Source organism: Rhamphochromis longiceps, linkage group LG15, assembly GCF_057381845.1.
Source record: "Rhamphochromis longiceps isolate RC_006_pf linkage group LG15, R_longiceps_female_GT1.1, whole genome shotgun sequence".
NCBI lineage: Eukaryota > Metazoa > Chordata > Actinopteri > Cichliformes > Cichlidae > Rhamphochromis > Rhamphochromis longiceps.
The window spans coordinates 20,056,127-20,077,522 of NC_140571.1; the positions used below are offsets into that span (position 1 = coordinate 20,056,127).

The window sequence follows — 21,396 nt, forward strand, 5'->3', positions numbered from 1 at the left end:
TAAAACAAATGTCCTCAGATGTGGATTTCCAGCCATTGTAGAGCAAAATCAGGTAAAAAGATAATTCTTTGTTTTTACATTCATCAGGTCCAATCAGTCCAAATAGCAAAGAGAAATTAAAAATTCATGCCATGAAAGAGTTCGGTTCATAGGAGGTTAAAAAAGAGCGATCCCACTCCCTCAAGTCTAAACATTTCCTACTGACAGTGCTTAAATTGAGTCTCCAATTGATTTGTGATATTTTTTTCAAGAAAACGATGTCTCACTTTTTTTTTCTTTTTTCAGTTTAATGTGGGTATAAGTTAATCACTCCTAACATGAGCCAAACTGGTAAAAATTTTCATGCCAAACCTTCAATTACTTTTTGAGTAATCCTGCTGACAAACAAACAGGCAAACAGAACCAATCTACATATAAGCCGCTTGGCAGTGAAAGTAATGGCTTTATCTGCCTTTAGTTTTCTTCGCTATGGGACTCCATCACTATGCAGTTCTGTTTGCCACTGCAAAGTCAAAGGAAAATAAAGTCTTAGAAGAGTGAGAGTATATTTTCTGTTACTTTCAAATTAAGTATGAACTGTTTCCATCTTTCATTTTTCAAAACATCAAACCAATCCTTTGCTCTACACCTGCTAAGGAATTTGTCTGCTTTTATATCTCCATTATAGACCAAATGAATACACTCATACATGTTTTCTTTTGCTTACCCCAACTCAAACCTCTGTAGCTACTCGTTTGTGAATAAGCAATATGCAAGTTTATAGCTCATCTGGTCAAAGGACTGATGAGCTTATGTTGATAATTCACAATAGTAATAGTCAGATCTTCACCCAAACTGTGCTCAAGGTCAAGGTAACATTTATCGCTTTGTTAATACCCTGTGAATTGTGATGGATTAGGAGCTGGATGAGCTAGTACATCACTGAAGGTCTGGTTTCTCTGTTTAAAACACAACAACTGTTTCACTCTACCTTTTCATTGTATGTGTCACTTTCTTATCTCTCTGTACACAAAGGTGTTTCTTATTCTTAGCACCTACTCTAAAAAAAATGAACAGTAATCTGGTCTTGCTGTCCCAAACGTAATATCACTTGGAAAAACCAAGAGAAAGATAAAAAGGTGGCTTTTGCCGCTTTAACCTATAGCATATTTAAGCCATCTAAAAAATGTAAAAGCTCACTTTCATTTTTCAACAAGCTTGTGAACTCAAAGCCGTAACATTAGAATTCACCTTGGCGTCCACTCGCAACATGAATTAAAGCTGCAAATGTGCACAAAAGTAAAAAAGGGAGAAGACTGAAAGTTTTTTTTGTTTCTCAGTTCAGCAGCTGGAGACACTTTTGTTAGCAGACATTAGGAAAATTGTCAGAGCTGACTGATGTGAGATATATAAGTTGAGTCAGTTTTTATTTTTTACAGCACATTAATACACCCTTAGCTGACCGAAGTGCAGTACATGCTATACTATAATTAACACTCACTAAATCAACAATAAATTTGCACTAAAATACAGAACAAAAACATAAAACATCCTCAAATTAAACAAGAATGAAAACACAACCGTGCTTGCACAATAAAAACTAGGAAATCATGCTCAACTGAAAGCTGGAGAAATTAAATAGGTTTATAATTGTGTTTTATAATGACTGAGTGACTGGGCAGGTTGCCCCTAAATATAGAGGCTAACATCGAAAAGGCAGTGTGGCCTCTGTTTTAGAGCCTGGATCAAGGAACATCCAAGATCAGTTGGTCTGTAGACTTCAGGGCTTTGGCACAAGTGCACTGCTATAAGACTTCAGCTAAGTAGAAAGGCACAAAATGGTTGTGAAAAGCTGATCCTGAAATGGACTGGAAGCCAATACAGGTGGAATGTGAGCGCACCTGTCAAAAAGCGAGCTGCACTGGGCACTGGGCTTCTTGAATAAAGTTTTGAGGACTCCTCTGGGGTATTTACTTGACTTCAATGTTGCTTTATTTCTGAGTTTGATATAAAGTATCCCATTGGGCAATGTGACTTTCATGAGTGATTCTGGGAACTGAAAGAAAAATGGTCATGCTGAGAAATGATCTTTTTTTTTAAATTAATATTTTCACAGTTCATTTTATAGGTTTTCATTTCAGTAATTTAAAATGATGGGGAAATAAAAGAAGAGATATGAAACAGATGAAAAGTAATAAAGAAGTAAAGTAGTAAAAGCAGAGCTATTATTCCAACAGGATTTTATTCTTGAAATCTAGCAGCATAGCTTTGCATGTTTCACAGTTCCAGATAATTCTTGTTAAAATTTAACTCTGCATTCATTAAACCAGTTTTCTTCCAATTGGTTGCTTCTTACAAACAGAAGGTTTGAACAGCACACATGTGGCGGCTGTACCTCAGTACACTATATTAAGGATATCCCTTCTCACTGACATAATATAGAGCCAAGAATAGAAAAAAAATGAAACAAGGTGCGGTTGAAGCTTTAGCTCACAAGCATCATGTTACAGACCTCATTATATGATGCTTTGGCCATGTTCACTATAAGAATTAACAATGCAGGAACCCCAGCGACACTTAAAAGTATTAAGAATTATACAGGAGCTGATCAGAAATGGAAACCCGTGCCATGAAGCTCTCGGTGTTTGAGCTGGTGTTAAGGTCAGAGGATGTGTGGAGCATTTAGTGCGACTTTGACAGCACCTGGAAATTTGACCAACTTACTTTAAAAAACAAAGGAAGACTGATCTATAAAAGGTTTGCACTTGAAGATGTGTGTTTCATACATTTCATTTATATTCACAGGTATGGGATTTACCTTGGGCTGCTGAAAGAAGAAGCTGCAAATGACCTAGCTCTGCTAATTAAGCATGTGAAGATCTTCTTGTCCACGCAGAGAGTTGAAACTTCATCAGAACTCAGTATCCTTTACAGAGACCATACAATAAGAATTCACAGTAAATGGACACACTGTGGCTGTAAATGTTAGTCACCCATCTGACAAATGTTCTTCTGTCATAACATTTTATTTTTGCATTTGGTCAGTTCAAAACTCGAATTTGGAAAATAAGAATGTTTTTTTTTAGTTATTTGTGTCTGTTTTGTGTCAGTGTATCACCGAAAGTCTGCTTACCTTTGGTTGGTGAAATGATGGCCTTGCCCCTCCATGATGTTCCTGACATCATGCTGAAATTAGGTTTCAATGTTTCTTCTTCAGACATAGCGTTCTACACTGTATATGAATATTTTTGTAGAGAGCAGCAGTTTCCCCCTTCTTATTCAGGGTTTTTCTTATAATGAACATATGAACAAAGATTGTAGCAAGTTTTATAGGTTTCACAGCGATGGTCTTTGTAGGACATCTACTGTTCAGGAGAGCAGTCATCCTGAATTTCCTCCATCTGTAAACAGTTTGTCGTTGGGCATAATTCATACCCATCAGTATTTCTTGAGCATAACCTTTTTCTAAGCTGACTTTGTATGCCTTTATTTATATGGATGAGCACCATTGCAACCCACGCATTCAGATTACTGCAGAGTAATTACTGCAGAGGTTCACTGTATGTATATAATGCACTATTATTTTAAATAAGCAAAACAGAAGTTTTGCCAACTCTAAAGATTTCACAAACGTTTTCTTTGTGGCACTCTGGCTACTGAGGCAACACTATATGTGTGTGACTGTAGTAGCAGCTATCTAGTGTCTAGTGTGAGAACGCCACAAGTCGCCCTTTTTAAAAGAAAGAACAAGAAACCGAGAGTGTCATGTCTCACGCTCTGATCAACACAATATAGATTATCTTGCTCCATCTGCTCCTCAGTGAGTAGTTCAACCTTCTTTTGTCCCAAATATCAACTGACAGGCGTCCTTTTTCCTCCAGATAGCTTCCTTTGTAAGCAGACAATTGAAACATGAAAACACAGAGAGAAGATAAAGAGCCCTCACAAATATAAAATGCTGACATTTTGTTTGTAAAGAAGCTACAGTACTAGACCAGACTGACATTTGAGTTGACAGCAAGAAGCTCGTTTTGGGTTATCTTTGTGTTTAGATGGCAGCTGTAAACGGATTTATGCTAATGTTTCTGACACAAAACACAGTGTACCTATTTAAGCTAAAAGAATTAAAAAGTTAATATACTTAAAAATTTGCAAAAACTTTGGTCTAAAGTTTACCCAAAGAACTGAAGTACTTTTTCAGGTAAAAAGAAATCATTTTAAATCTAAGGTATAGATGTTGATTGAGTTAGTATTTTATTTCGAGGATTTTCGGTTTCGTTGATGGTGATTAGGTAATCGCAGATGAAAATGTTAATCGTGTCTTTGGGGTAACTGATTTATTTATAGCTGTCCGTTTAAAAATGATATCTTTACAGAATCCATTACAAATGCATGAGGTCTGTCTGTCAATCACTATCAAAGAGCATGCATTTGTCATTGAGGGTTGAGCCAGTGGTTAAGCTAACCAGCTCACACTGTTGCATTATAATTGTATTTAAGTATTCACACTGTAGTTTAAGCTTTCAACCGCTGTCATAAATTTATGAATAGAAAACAGAGACAATATATAGTTCTTTTGTTTAAGCAATTCAGTGCCGAGCAGAGATGATCAGGAGGATCTGCATAAGTTCAAAGTGAGCATCAGAATGGGGGGAAAAGGGGGCTTTACTGTAAGTGCCTTTGAATGTGGTTGCTGATGCCAGATGGGCTGGACTGAGTATTTTCAGACACTGCTGATCTACTGGGATTTTGCTACACAACCATCTCCCGAGTCTACAGAGAATGGTCCAAAAAAGCAAAAAAAAAAAAAAAAAAAATTGTCTTAATAATGCCACAGGTCAGAGGAGAATGGCCAGACTGCTTTAGGCATAAACAACATGAAAGCCTTGTATCAGTGGTTCAGCCTGCTGGTGTGGCGTATTGATGTGTTTAAATGCAACAGTATTTCTGCTGTCCGTCCCTATATGAGCACAGTGTGCTCATCTTCTGATGAGTGTTTTCAGATTGATAATGGCACTAATGTCAGTAAGCTTAGATCATTGGAAACTGGTTTCTTCTATGCGACTATTCTATGAGTTGGCTGTTGTCAAATAGCCTCCACAGTCACCAGACCTCAATCCCATAGAACAGCGGTCCCCAACCCCCGGGGCCTCGGACCGGTACCGGTCCGTGAGTCGTTTGGTACCGGGCAGATCTGCAGCAACTGCCATGCTCTTATGTCAGTATGGCCCAAAAATCTGAGAAATGTTTGTTAATTCTGTGCTACAAAGAATTAAGGCGGCTCAAGGTGTAATAATACAGTGGTGATTGTGTGACCTCCAAATATTCTTTAAATAATGAAGTTCAAACCAAGGTTGTCCAGACATTTCCTTTTTTTTTTTTTTTTTTCGCCTGTCCCATTTGGTTCTTTAGCCATCAGAATTGTTGTCTGAAGACCAACAAGGATACCCAATGGATTTACTTTGCCAAATGGATCATCGTGGCATTGCCGTATTGGTCCATTTGGTCGATCTTTGTTTTTATTATTTATTATATTTTATTTTCAGATGTTACAGACGGGACAGACATGAGTGAGAGATAGGAAAGGGAGAAAGAAAGAGGAAGGAAAGGAAAAACAGAAGGGGAGAGGGACAGTGAGAAAGGGGGGGAGAAAAAAAATAAAAATCTCCTGGATCACCTGTTGAGAGAAGAATAGAAAACAAGCAAAAAAAGACAAAAAAAACAAAAAACAAAGCAACATACTAAACACAACACCATCGCATTAATCTAGCTAAGTGTAAACAGCAGTAAATACTAAATATTCAATGTTGTTGTGCAGCACGCAGGACAGATGTGCTTCGAAGTAGCAGCCAAGAAAGGTGTAATTTGGGTCTACGAGCAGTGAACACCTGTGTGCATACCTGTGTGGATCAGCGCGCTTGTATTCCAAAGGTTTCTCCATGTAACGATCTGCTAGGGAGTGTGGGGGGTCCACAGCCCCGTCCTCCAGGGTGTGAAGCACAGACATTTGTCCAGACATTTCCATTAACAGGATAAGGCAAAATTGGGACAGATTGTACCCATTTGACCACATTTCAAATCCTCACACTTTCACTGTCACCAATAACATGCCTTGCTGACTTTAAAACAGGCTACAAATAAATGCCAAACCACTCCACACATCTAAGCTGAAAAAAGATGTTTCTTCCCATCATGCACTCGCTGACATCTATAACTGATAATCAAAGCCGATGGAACTATCAGCATGCACAGTTAGTGTCAAGTTTCTGTGTTTCTGTGGATTTGGTCCTCATTATTGAGCTTTAATGCAGACAGCCATCCTCCAGTTCTTTTAACTGGGTATCCACAAAGGAGTCCCGTCTTTGCCTTTTCTTAACAATGATATAAAGAACTCAAATGCTTGTCATTCAGATGCAAATCTAAGGCAATTTCTTCAGTCTGTTACAGGATCCAGTCAAAACATGGCAAAACACGAATATGTTTCTGTATTAACAATTTTGAAATTGGTCTAAAAAGTAAGACCTTTGGGTTCTTACAAAACAGACACTTTGGGTTTCGGTTGTTTGTCCCTATCTGCTCACTGAACAGAGTTTGCTCAGAATAATGCATTACTGTTTTTTTTTGTTTTTTTAACAGCTTTATGACTTCTTATCTGTGTTGGCTCAAAGGTTAAGCACTAAATATAAATGTAGTTATTTAAAGAGGTGCTTTATGGTTATTTTGAGCTTCACGTTTTTATTCTTGGACTCTGTTAGAATAGATTTGCATGATACATTAAAAAAAAGCAATTAGAAAGCTGTTGGAGTCATTCAGGTTATGATCTGTCACAAAAAAACATTTTAGCTCCTCAGCAGTGAAGCCACCTGTCTTCTGATTGGCTCCCCTTTGCAAACAGCATTGAACAGCAGGAGGGAGGGGCTTCTACGGTCATAGACCAAGCTGAGCGCCTGAGATGACCAGGCATTATGGCAAAATCCCCAGTTTTGCCACGATACAGAGCCAAGAACAGAAAAAAACACTGTCTGAAATGGAGCATTTAGAGCCATCCGAAGCCTGAGCTTTTGGCTCAGTGGGAATATTTGTACACTGACCTCATTATTTGAAGCTTTGGCTGTGTTCAAAGTGACCGTTCACCACAGTAACAGTGTATATCTGACAAAAAATAAGGAAAACGATCATAGGTACCCTTTAAAACTATTACTAAGAAATTAGAATGTAGATTCTTAAAGCAGATCAAGGCTGCTGTTGTCTTTTTTCTGGCATTGGTGTGAAGAATTAACATCATTTTACAAGATTAATTAGTTTAAAATTAACATGCTGGGAAGGTACATGCTTTTTTCCGTAGAGTTCACAGGAAATGAACTAAAAGTAATAGATTTCAATGTAATAGATGAAGAAATTTGCTAATTTAGTCTTTTTTCTCATTAAAACTTTCTCCTGTGATATCTTTGTGGCAGAAATGTAGAGAATCTTTCGGCGGGAAGATGTAAATAAATCTGTGTACATTTTAACCTAAAGAAAAATTAAACGGTGACAGTGTTCAAAGGGAGCAACTCAACAGAAAGACATAAAAAGCAGCAAGTGTTGATAGGCCTGGGGTTGTTTTCTGGAGACGAGCCAGTTTGTGTTCTCACTCCCGATTAATCGGCCCACAGTTCTCCCGGAACAGGACAGAGACTCGCATATCAGCGCAGTTATTTGCTGCCAGCAGGGTTTGAATGAAATTATCAAACGTCTAAATGAACTGAATTTAATGAGTAATGCTGCAGAGCCTGAATAAACCACTCGAGACGTACTTGATGAAAGGAAGCTTTAACCTTGGAGCCTGATTGCAAATCCTGTTTGCTGTTTTTCTTTTTTTAAAGTATGCTGCTCAGTGTCCGTGCAATGTTGCGTTCACAATGTAAAGCAGCTACTCCTGCTTATTAAGACAAAAATCACAAGAATTATATGTTTGTATCAGTTTGCCAGTGGCTGTGGGTTAAGATTTTTTCATGTAATACCTTCAGAATCTGACACTAGACAGAACTGGGTCTTCACAGTCTGTTTTTTCAGCTGTGACAAAGCTGATGGTGTATCGTGGTTAATTGACTGTTACTCACTCTGTAGATAACACTCACTGGCACCAGTGTCAGCTGACATCAAACTGGTATTAGCTTTGCACTTTATTCAACCCATTATGAGCGCTCGTGTCTTCTGACACAGAGACAATATTTATGGATCCTTTAAAACACAAACAAAATCTCTTCATTTAAGCTTTACAAGTGGTTAATACAATGCACATCTAGTTAGTTATTTGCATTTCTGTTTATTTCTGATTAAAAAATTATTTGTGTTTGTCAAAAATACTCATGTTACCACAATGTTTGCTGAACATGTCTAAGACTTTGAAATCTGTGTATATTTTTTACTAGCCATTTTTGGATCTTTAACTTTGAAACCAGTAACTCACCAGGAAGGTTATCCAGGTCATGACTGGCTAGCCTCTACAGTGTTCCTCATCATGGCCGGAAACATGGAAAAGTCTTTATGTTTGTTAGTCAGTCTCTCCTCCCTGCTCACCTCTGCCTTCATCTGGCCAGCCAGGATACATGCATCGGTGAGTACAACTACGGTAAAGTGAGTACAATTACATATTTAATAGTATTTTAATGTAAATAATTAGGTTACCCTCCAGTGGTGCCTATAGACCGTGCATAAATATGGAAATCTGACAAATCTGACAAATCTGACAAACATCAAACATCTACCTTATAACTGACAAACTGTTACAATATGAGCATGTAGTGCCCTTCACTTTTTTTCTCTTAGCCACCCCTCACTTGTCAAAACCGGACTTAGTCTTTCATAATACCACTAATTGTATCTAAAATGTACTCAATGTGCTTTTCTGGTTGAAAAGCAGTGACAAAACATTTTCGGTCCTGATTTTAAGAAAAAAAAGATAAGCATAAATAAGTTAAAAAGCATAAATCTGTACAATTTAGGAAACTAAATGTAGACACTAACAGGCAAGACAACTGAGCTTTTAATACAAATGTAAAAAATATGTATAAAAAAATAAAATATGCAACAAAAAAACAAAAAACCCCACAACATTAAAAGGTAACAGAGAGTTATTTCAAAATCCAACTGATGTGCCACGGCAAATTATAGAAGCATGGCAGTAGTGGCTTTCTAAGCAGGTCAACTAGATGGAACAGTTAAGGACGCAGTTAATCAGGAAGTCAGACACAAAGAGCAACTAGTGAATTTCCTAACTAAAACACCCCTTTCCCACTTAATACTTCAGTTCTGAAACACTAACATTGCGATTTGTAGCCAGAATTGAGCAAAACCGCACTGCAGATGGATTATCACAGACCAGCACCTGGTGTATTCCCAGGATAAGATGAACGGACCGTCACCTAAAAGCAGCTGGTGATGTAAGTGGTAATTTTTGGAATTTAGGTAGAGAAAGATATTCAGAAAGGTTGCAGCAGGTTATCAGTGTGTGGAAGTGACTCATACAATATGGTGTTGTTTAATTTTAAATGGATGGATCCATTTAAAATTGGATTGGTTTGCTGGAGTGGGTCAGAAAAGTGTGTGTGGACAAAGCATAGCCTCGTACCAGTCAACAACACAGGTCTGAGTTGTGTTTGCTAAATTTAGGACAGATAAGTAAGGGTAGGGAAGGGTGAGGCCACAGCTGTATGCCTTCAGAACTACAATTTACATTATGACTGTCTGTAAGCACTGCAGTCAAATTGAACAGCCAGTTAGCTTCAGACAGCTTGTTTAAACAACCCGACACAAGAAAATTTGCCTGATCACTGTCTGGCTTCCTGCATTCTTCCAATACATGCCCTCCACTTTGACATAAATGTCTACATGTAGGGAGGTTTATTCCTCTTATCATCTCTGAGCCTATCTATGCTTGAATTTCTGTGTAGATTCTGTAGTGCGCTTTACATTTAGGTCATTTAGCTACAGACACTGGAACACCTATTAGCTGAAACATGTTTGTGGCTAACAATTCCTAACACAGACTTATTAGCCTAGATCTTTTTAATTGATAGAACATGTTTTAGATCTGTGTTATGTAAACTGCTGCAAACTTTACATTTTGACTTTCTTGGTATATATTTTTCAAGAATTCACACATTTTTCAAGACTTCTTTGACATGGTATCAAGAAGTTTTGGGGCCGCTTTTGGAGTAAATGTAAAACGGGCATTATAGTCTTTTCCTCCCACTTCCAAAAAAGAGGAAAATCACTTACACTATGATTAAAAATATTTACATTTTGGCAAGAACTGAGAGGAAAATGACGTCTGTTAAGTAAGATAAGACAAACTCTTTTTTTGTTGTTCTTTTATTCCCTCAGCAACCCCTGCATCTGGGCATTCATTTGTCTGTGGCTTAATTGGGTGACCCGTATGCTAAAAGGCTACTTTAGGTTGCCTTTGAGCCTGGGTTCAGTTCTGTCCAAGGCCATTTCCTGCTTTCGGTCCCTTCGTTCCTGCCTGTGCTGTTATCTTATCATAAAAATAATACAGGACCAAAATAAATCTTTGGGGAAAAAAACCTCCTACAGAAGTGAAGTTCAAACATTACAGAATCATATTTTTGTCTACAGTGATCCCTGTGGTGAATTTCCATCTAAAACATTGTCATGTGTGGCTTTACTGGACATAGTACTCCATGCTGTCCCTGCCCCTCAGTCCTAGTACTCTGGATGAGCTGTGTACAAGACACTGCTCCTTCAAATTTCAAACAGCTTGAAAGGCTGTCTCTGTGTTGTCCTCATTTAATCCCAACAACAAAAGAAAAAACAAACTTGAAAATGAAAACACGAACAAAAGGAGATAAATCATCTTTTTCATGACTTTCAGGTTTAGGCTGCGAGACAGCAGGAAAGAAAAACAGGAAAACAGGATATGAAATAAAAAGCTTGTGTAAATATAATTGAGGGAAAGAGTTCAGCTGAGGGGAAGAAGTTTACAATGAAGTCTAGTTTCAATCATTCAAAATTGCGGAGGAGAGCTGAGGTGCTGAGATTAACTTTGCTATCATTATACCAGCCTCTATCATCTCATCGTCTGTCGTCAAAGTCAATTACGGCACAATGGGATTAGACCAAACGTGTTTTTTTGCTCTCAGTGCATTTGATGTAGATACAACTGCTGAATATCTCACGCAGCGGTTGGCCTTCACAAAGTGGTCGATTTCATCGATATCACGGAAATTTAAAAGGGCACAAATAATTAAGAGGCAGAGACAAATGGAGGAAATGTGGGCATGAATGCACACTGTTAACACGCACACCGGCACATGGCTGTGCACACTGCATGCTGTTTCTGATTGTTAAGAAGACTTTTTCCGCATAGCAGCATTGAATACAAAAATTAGAGCTTGCAAATACTGTTTTTGCTTTTTTTTATATATATATATTTCTCAGTTGTGTAAGTATGATCTAACATTATTTCAAAATCATTACCAAGAAAAGTCATGACATCAAGATGTTTTTGTTGTGACAGATCCATTTTTCTAAGGAAGTGGCTGAATCAGGAATCCCTCCTGTCTACTGGTGCACAGCTCACTACGTGGAGATGCTGCTGAAAGCTGAAGTTCCTCTAGTCCACTCTGCCTTCAAGATGTCTGGTTTCACCCCATCACAGGTATTATCTGTAACACTGGCTACATTAACAAATTTCAAAATTCCCAGTTTGATCCAGCACATTTGTAAATCAGCATGTTTTCAGTTTCTTGATTTTAATTTTTATTAAAACTAAATGTCATAGTTTTATGACATTTAGCAAATTCACACATAATACCTGATTAAAATTTGTCCAATTTCCCCATAAAGATAATCTCCTTGTGCACCTTATTATTTTTAGAGTGATATAAAAGTAGAGTGCCATAGGATCACAAGCAGAATTGCTCCTCATAGAGGTAGAAAGGGACATTTATCTACTATTTATCTGCCATCTACAGATTTCACTATTGGCTTACTCTGCAGGCTTATGTCTGCCAATTCTGCTTTAGGGCCTTCAGAGCCTCTGAAACACACAAACCAGACTGGTCATTAACCAGAATGACTTTGCAAACTTTGCAGCTTAAAGGTTTAACTGATATATTTGAGGGGAAAACTAAAACCATTGCTAGTATAATTTCAGTCTTTTGTTTTAAAACACAATGCATATGTAATGTTTCAGTGGCAAAAAAAGATCAGTTTCCACTGGATTCTAAATATGACAGCTCAATCATTGTTGGTGAAGCATGAATTTTAAATTATGCTCTCTACTCATTTTCTGCTGTATTATGGGTAAATGTTAAAGATTAAATATTCTTAAACTAGGAACAAAATCTTGCACACTCTCCCTGTGACTTGCTCTCACTTTATTAACAGTATTATGCATTCTGCTAAGACCTGAAGTCCATATAATTTAAATGTACTGTAGCAGTGGCATGTTTAGCATTCCAAAACTAGTTTAGGTGTTTATTGTGTTCACCTCTGTTGGTTTTTATTCTGTCCCCTAACAGCTATTTAACTGTATTAGTTTTTACAGTCTGAGCTGTGCACTGCACACTTGCGTGGTTTCCTATCAAGCAAACCTGTTGGGAAGGAAAAAAATATGTAACTATCAAAAATCCACAATGATATCAGATACACACTGCAAATTGTTAAGGTCATACAAACCCAATGAACACAACTGATTTCTGTCATAAAATTCAAGCAGCAAAGTAGAGAAGGTTTGCTTAAAAACTGCTGCTGAAACCAAACACACTATGTAACCAACTGAAGTGATAATGTGAACACAGACTCACATCATTAGGAGTCACAGAAAGTTAAAGTCAGGCTAATGAAGTCTGTGAAGATAATATTTACTTGGCTGCAGTCTTTTAGTTTTCAAATAAGGAATAGTTTGGTATCTTGGAGTAATAACCTTGGTTTTCTTAGATCAACAAAGGATAATCATGAATATTAATGGAAGGAATAAAAGAAACTGAATTTGGAACAGAAATGTTCAGTTTCAGCTAGACTGCAACTATCTACAGCAAGACAGACAACAGTCTGTTAAGTTTTTTGGATGCTGTATATATTTAATAAATCAGGTTGCAAAACCTTTCATAACCATACTTGTTCTTGCCCTGTAATTGACCTCCTTTTTCATTTTGCTTTGACTTAAGTCGAATTTAAAATACCACAATACAGCTTTGACATTGAAACCTTTTCCCTTTGTTTTTAAATACCAGAGCAGTTGAAAAGTTAGAACTCTTCTCCTCCATGCTTCTTTTCTCTAACGCAAACAACGAGGTACGAAAAGCATTTTCACCTTGAACGCTGTCATGTTTGATCTCGTCTTCCGCGTGTCTCCAGTTGACAGTGAAGGCTCACACAATGAACGCGTGCTTATAAAAGTCGCCACATTTGCATCAAAGATCTGAACCCGTCGTCTCCGGGGTGGAGTAATGCGTTAACATTCAGCTGGTCTCTTTGCTGTTCAAGGCAATAATGGGCTCCTGTTCTTCAGTGAAAAATGGAAAACTCTATTTCAAAAGTTTGAACTTTAAAATCCTGACAAAGCAGCAGTGGCAAATGAAGCATTAAAAGCCTCTGACGATCATACAGTAAAGGGTGTATTCAAATGTCTGTGTGTGAACGTGGACACAGAAGTCATTCAAAATCCATCTGCAGAAGGTTTTAACGTTTGAATCGGGAGTGTTTGTGACAGGTATCATGAAACAAAGCATTAGTAAGTGTCTTCAATTTTAAAAATGAAGGTCATTCTGCAGAGTGAAAATCATGTGCAGCAAAACTACAGAAAGTTGTGACATGAATCTGAAGCTCTCCTCAGTTTCACAGAACTTTATAACTATAAGGCAGAAAACAGGCACAGTTATCCACACCCTGGTGAACAGAATGGCGCTTGCTCCTCCAGGTATCACCTCTGGAGTTAGTTGACACCCAAAAATTGAGCTAAAGGTAGAATTATTCCCCAAACACTTACAGAAACATGACCCCAAATACTTAACAATGTTTTCCCATAAAGGCTAGAGGTTTTAGAAGACAAGTTAGCTGAAACACTCCACTGTAGATGGAGTGCAGAAAAAAGAAGCCATAAACACAACATTGACATAAAATGTTAGGTGAATGTAAGACACAGAGCCGGATTAATTGGATCACATTCCTGTTTCCCTCAAGAATTTGAAGTAGTTGTTCTCATCTCTCTGTTTCTCGGTTTTGGTATCTACCAGTTTGCGAGGCGGATACAATGTTGACATTTTACCTGCTACTTTAAAAATCTCGTTGTAACAATAAAATTAAACAACAAATTCATGAAAACTCATTCAGAGCAGTGATGTTAAGGGCATTCAAACCAAAACATTGATCCTAAAGACGGTAAAACAGAATTGCAACACTATTCAAGGTCTTCTGTGCATCACTGAATGGAGACCCCTGTTAGCAGATATTTGCAATGCTTACTTTTGGTTGGGGTGTTTCTGACTCTGTGGCCTCACTTGTAGTTGTCAGTTCAGATATTTGGGAGAAGAAAGGTTAAAATAAATGAATAAATAAATAGATTTACATTCACCTTATGCTCTCGAGTTTGGGCTAAAAGGAAATAAGATGCACTTGGAAAACCTTGGATAGATTTACAGTCGCAGTAAGAACACTGTATTTGTCTGTTTACTTGTTTTCCACAAGAGTGTGTAAGGGCAGCATGGAGCCAATCATTCCCTGTTGTTATTACAACACACAAATTAGAGTGTCAGTGTTTTGATTAGAGTTTAGTGGAGGAGGGAACAATTGTAATCTGGTTTATGGGGCATAGTTTATGCATTTCTATACGCTTGAGCAGAGTTATGTTGTTTGTGAACATAGTGGCTAATTATTGCACAGTTTGTGAAACTGGATACACAGTGAGGATGTCTAGTTCAGTAAGGCTAAAGGCTGCTAACAATATCCCAGTTGTATTCAAGCACAGCAGAGCTGAGATTAAGGTTTATGAGTTGAGGATATGTAAAGTCATGTGGACTCTTTGTAGTCATGTGAAAAACTAACTACACCCCATGATTCAGTAGCTTGCAGAACCACCTTTACTAGCAAAGACCTGAAGGAATCCTGACTTTACATCATTGCAGAGGTATATTGTCATGTTCAGGATTTGCAGGCATAAAGTTTAATATTCTTCAAGTTAACTGAGGCCTGCAAAGTCAGTTTCTTTTTTTGCATTGCATGAGCATTGCACTAATTGCATGGGTGAATTTGCTCGAACATCTAATCCTGGGAAAAATAGCAATTGTTTTACCTGTTTTCCCACTTGAATTTTAAAAAATTAGCAAAAACTACCAGACAGGCCCGTTATTAGTGATTAGGTAATAATGAAAATAATAATTATTATTTGCTTTTTTTTTTCCCTACATGGTTCTGCAATTTGATTTTTAATATAAATCCAGTGCACTGCTCTTCTTTACAGTTGTGTGTCTTTGCTTCATCCAAAAAGCTCAAATGATGATAGACAGATGATAGACAGTGAGCAAGTACTGACTGGAACAGAGGTGCTATTTGTTTAATTTCTTACATTTTCTGTGTCTGGGGGTTTATCCCATGTCAACACATCTGTGGCTACTTTCCAAGTTCTCCTATGGTGGGGAAAAGCTTTTTTAATTTTCAGTTGAATTACACTTAAATTTCCTAATTCCTTTTTTTCCTCTTTTTAAATAGATGCATGATTTGTTTTCCCTCAAAACTGACAAAAATAGTGATTAGCATAATTGAGTAACCGCTATTCCATAATGCCTCAGTTTTTCAATCTTAGTAGTTATAATGTTGAATGGAGCCTATCCCAGAGCGGTGAGAGGAGGGGTACACCCTGGATAGGTTGCCAGTCTGTCACAGGGCTAACACAGACAACCATTTGCACTCACATTCAATCAGCACAGATGGGCCCTGGACAAATGCTGGATTCGTACCCAGAACCTTCTTGCTGTGAAGCAATAATGCTAACCACAGCACCACCGTGCTGCTGTTGTTCAGTATATATTTACTGAATTTAGGGACTCTGTTAAGATTTGGAAAAATACACTGCTGTAAATATATCTAACTTTTTAAAATTAACATTCGGCCTATGTCATCAGTTGGTAAACACGCTCTTTTCTAAAGATGATGTAGAACTCTGTGTTCTTTTCACTGAGATCAGGTGGGAATCCCATCATGAACCACTGCATTAAGGTCACTAATTTTAACTCAGTCATCAACTGGAGAAGTAAACATTAGCATGCATCTCCATGTCTCTTTGTCCCATAATGCAACCTCAGTATTAATGTCTGCAGAGAGTTTGTGAATATTTTTTCACTCTCAAAGTAAACATGTTTCCTGGAAGACTCAGAAAGCTGAGCAAATGAAATACATTTAGACACTTGCACAAGAAATGTAAACTCATTGTCCATAAACCCAACCATGCAAATGTGTATTTTAAGAGATTATCAACCTTTTTTTTTTCACTTTGTGTGTAAATAGAAATTTAAACAGGTTTTCAGCTTTATAGTAAATGTAGTAGAAGCTGTTGTTTATTAGACATGGATGTGCTGAATTGCCTAGCACAAGTGCCTTTTTGTAGTTATTGAGCTACATCTTGTATCCATGTGTTTATATTAACATACCTTTTGTTTCATTGCAAGGCAAAAAGAGAGAAATAACCTGCAATACGAACAAAGACTAGTTAGTTCCCAATGATGATATTCAGATCTCACAAACGCACATATATAGTATGAAACAGATAACTTTAGATAATTGTAGTAGATGGGTGCCATTTCAGATAAACATGACTTAATATTTATCATTTGTGCTTCCATGGTTTTGTAACTACATGTAAATATTTTTCTGTGTTTGCTTATCATTTATGTTCTCCTTATTTACATTTAATTGTCTGGTGGATTTATACCAGTTTAATTAAATGCTTGAACAAGCTCGGTTCAGAAACGAGATACTGTGCAAAGTTATGTGTTAAGTTGGTTTGTTTTTAAATATTTGATCGACAAAACTAATTAAAGAAAAGCTGAAAAGATATTAAGGATGAGATGTCTGAGTAACATATTTCTTTTTTTATGTAGTTACAATAGCTGCCAAACTCATAGTTTGCTGTTGTTGTAGAGCAGAACACTTTTAATTACATGTGGGGTTCGCGATTTGTCAGCTTGAAATCCTAATAACGTTTGTTTTTTCTCTTTTTTTTCCCACTACAGATGTGCCTCCATTGGCTGACTCAGTGTTTCTGGAACTACCTGGACTGGACAGAGATCTGCCACTATATTTGCACCTGTGTGGTGATGGGTCCTGACTACCAGGTTTACATGTGTGTGGCCATATTTAAGCACTTGCAACCAGACATCCTGCAGCACACACAGTCCCAGGAGCTACAGATCTTCCTCAAAGTAAGATGGAGTCAGAACTACAATATACATGCAATATTTTACTAACAGAACATACTCAGATTCACCTTAAATCTCTATGGTAGCCATGTTAATTACTATATGTAGGTATGTCAAAGAGGAACAAGTATCCAGTTTTCTGTAGTTTTCCCTCAAAAATCTGTGTTCTGTGAAACCTCGAACACCTCTGCAGGTAAATACACTTACCTGCTACTTTGTTCCATCTAATCAGAAAAATCAAGTACATTTGAATTCATGTAGGAAGTTCTTTCGGGCGATCGTGGCTCAAGAGTTGGGAGTTCGCCTTGTAATCGGAAGGTTGCCGGTTCGAGCCCCGGCTCCAACAGTCTCGGTCGTTGTGTCCTTGGGCAAGACACTTCACCCGCTGCCTACTGGTGGTGGTCAGAGGGCCCGGTGGCGCCAGTGTCCGACAGCCTCGCCTCTGTCAGTGCGCCCCACGGTGGCTGTGGCTACAATGTAGCTTGCCATCACCAGTGTGTGAATGTGTGTGTGAATGACTGGATATGTAAAGCGCTTTGGGGTCCTTAGGGACTAGTAAAGCGCTATATAAATACAGGCCATTTACCATTTACCATTTTTTGCTTTGATAAAGACTTTCTTTTCACTTTCGGTATTCTCTCACTCTGCTTCATATGTATATTAATATTTATAAAAAATGATCTTGGTCTTGTGTTTCTTAGCTTAAACACTTTGATTCTTGTTGGTCTCTTTCACTAGTATTGGTTTATTTGTAGCAGTTTGAGGGCCAAATTCTTCTTCCAAAACTTAATGATGAGATGTGTTTGCTATTTGAACTCTGGGAATCATTGATGTGGGCTCTAATCTGATGTGCTGTTAATTGGCGATTTCTGAGGTTGGGTAACTCTAATGAACTGATGCTCTGCAGTAGAGTGAACTCTTGGCCTTACTTTCCTAGGAACGTTCCTCGCGAGAGATTCATCACAGTGTTTGATGATTCTTGAGACTGCAGAGACTTTAAACACATTATTGAAAACTATTTGAGGTAAAGAAGGTTTTTAAGAATGCAAAGTTATCTTTTCACTTTTTTCAGCAAACATAATAAAGAGCTTTGACAGGTCCCTGGTTTGTTTTTGTAATCATACCATTAGATCTGTGGCCATATGTCTCAGGTGAAGAGAAGAGCAGAGCTGCTAATCCCCTGGTGGTAGGGAAGGTTGCTAGACAGGCTTCGAGTATCCAAATATATAGTGAGATTGCATTTGGAATGACCTCCACAGGCCCCAGTCTGCAAAGATCTTTAATGTCCACCCCCAACAGAGCTGGGCTCATCAAGTCCAACATTAAGTCACAGACTTCAGCACTTGGTTTCCATGGCAAAGTCTATGTCCGGGTTATGGACAGATGATTCCACCCATCAGTCAAACTTCAGATCCAGGAGGAAGAACGCTGTGGGCAATTTGGGATCTATAGCTCGCTGTGGTCCCTCCAGTGCCGTAGTGAGCGCTTTGTTCGTATTTCCATCAGTAAATCAGACCCATTCCAGACCTTTGGGAATTAGGCAACTCTGCCGGGGCTGACCAGTGATGGATCCACTGATGGATGGATCAATCCATTAATCGTGATTGACAGTGACAGTATAGCCTGATGTGCACTTTGCCATAAATGTAACTATACATCACAGCTAACCATGCCACACCACCTTTGACTGGAAGATATTGATTTTTGTAAAGGTAATGCTTCTTTGAAAGAAACTGCAATATATAATGAGGCGCAAATGTATCTGGCTTGCCCCTAATTCATACCGAATAGGCAGTACTGCCAGCATAGCAACATGCCGTTTTCTCATTTTCGTAACTCTACCCTATCCGGTCTTTACTTGATTGGTTCTGACATATTCTCTTTTTTTTCAGTGTTGCAACAATTTCACTAAAAGTAACTGTTGTTAAACATTTATAAACTCAAACTCCAACCCGGTCAGCTCAGTTTCATTCTCTATTGTTTGAAGTAGACATCAAACTCAACACAATGACATAGAAACTCCCCTACCAGCCACTGTAGACAAACATAAACTATAAATGCTTACAATGACGTCAGCCACCTGCGTAGGCTACCGCATATATTTCAACACAGGAATACAAATGTAAGTTTATACATTTGTCATTGTGAATCTGGTAAAGTGTTATAAAGGTTGTCCATCAAATGTAATCATTCATTTCCGATTCACATATAATAAATAATTCATTTAAAAAAACTTCACTTTTAGAACATGTTCACACATCCTCCCACTGTGTTGTATTTCACTGAAACAAAGTCTGTTCATTAAAAATGCATTCTGCATGGTGGATTGGATGAACTTTATATTGCAGAGCTTTCACAAAAGGTCTAACGTCACGGTCTCAGAGATACTTCTAATATCCAAAGCAACATGGGCACTGACATAAAGTACTCATCGTCATTACTCATTAAGCATTTTGATCCGTCTTGTCTCTGCCTTATAGCTCTGATGTTAACACCGGCATGAGCTGCCGCTGACAGTTTTTCTGAATAAAAGATCAGTTATGGAAGCTTTATCTGAGGAAGTTCCTCTAATGAGCTGTAGCATCAGATACTGCTGCAAAAGGCGAGCTTTGAGACAGTCTGTGTGTTTGTGTCTCTGCATGTTTGTGTATGTGTGTGTGTGTGTGTGTAAGAGAGAAATTTACTATTCCTGTCCTGAGCTGAACTGTTAAAAGTTTTAGACATGCTGGTTTGCATCCAACGGCTTTATCTTTCTTCTTTTCCTCTGACTCTCTCTGTGGGAACAATGTAAAGGGAGTATTTCACCCAGACAGATGCGGTACTAGAGGATTTTTAAAACATTCACGCACACTTGCTCTCCTCTACACTCATCCTGTCTCACTAGGGGGTGTATCTTTATTTCATCTAAATTAAAATTTGAAGAGGCAAATGACTTGTTACAAATGCTCTGTCTGGCTAGAGTTAAACTGCAGTGATGCTGAAGTGGTGAGTGGAAAAGCAGACAGAAAAAGAAAGACTGTTTGCCACTGACTCAGAGACGACATGAAACTGCCCATTCATATGTGTGGTATTTGGGGAAATATGTTTCTGCCAGCTGACATCTATTGGTGATATCAGTCTTACTTTGGTGCAGACCACAGTAGTATTTTCTTTTTTTTTTTATTGACATTTTAGAATCACTATACAATGCCATCAACTTCAGCTATCTTTCAGTACATATATTTTTTTCTTTTTTTCTATATTCAAACAACTGAAATATCCATACAATAAGAATGAAAGAAGAAGAAGAAAAGAAAAAGAAGCAAAACAGGAAACAACAAACAACATAAATAAAAAATACATAAGGAAAAAGAAAAAGGAAAAAGAAATAAATAAATAAATATAGGGAGTGTGTTTTTGTTTCCCTTAATATAACTAATATTTCCTCTAGTCTTCTAGTAGTTAACAAAGTCAAAATTATAAGCAAAAACTGGCCTGCGTTTTCTAATATAGTCCATCCATTTCTTCCATCGTGATACAAACAGGTCCCTCTTGTAGTTCACATCTGCTGTCATTTTCTCCATTCTGTAAATGTCCAATGTGATGTTCATCCACATGTTCATAGTTGGGCTCTCTGAAGAAAGCCATTTTTTTGTGATGGCTTTTTTGCCTCACAGTAGTATTTTCATGTTGCCTACTCATGAACCTGCTTCTCCTACATTTTAGGTTTCCCTCCTGTTTTATTATGCATTTGCATTTATTTTATACTGCATACAATTTCAAGACACCTGTCAATGCAAAGAGTGACAAATTGTGTCCAGGTCAGGGACAAATTGCGTCCAAAGTACATTTTTAAGTATCCCGGCTGAGATCCCAGTTAAAATAAGCTTCTCTAAAGGCTGGCTGGCTTCTCCTTCAGAGATGAGGTGAGGGTTTTGGTCATCCAGGTGGTTGGGCATCAGACTGGCATGCCTTCTAGGTGCCTCCTGGATAAGTTGTCCTACCAGTAGGAGGCCCT

At 37.9% G+C, this 21,396-nt stretch overlaps 1 protein-coding gene across 4 annotated transcripts in view; it reads left to right on the plus strand.

The window, feature by feature from the left end:
- tbc1d32 (TBC1 domain family, member 32) overlaps positions 1–21,396 on the plus strand; it is a 96,774-nt gene that overhangs the window by 66,886 nt on the left and 8,492 nt on the right. For all 4 annotated transcript variants that reach the window (XM_085381569.1, XM_085381571.1, XM_085381572.1 and 1 more), the window contains 4 exons: positions 2,785–2,900; positions 8,424–8,578; positions 11,501–11,641; positions 17,214–17,402. In XM_085381569.1, the coding sequence (XP_085237695.1) occupies positions 2,785–2,900; positions 8,424–8,578; positions 11,501–11,641; positions 17,214–17,402 (601 nt within the window). The remainder of the gene's footprint in view (positions 1–2,784; positions 2,901–8,423; positions 8,579–11,500; positions 11,642–17,213; positions 17,403–21,396) is intronic.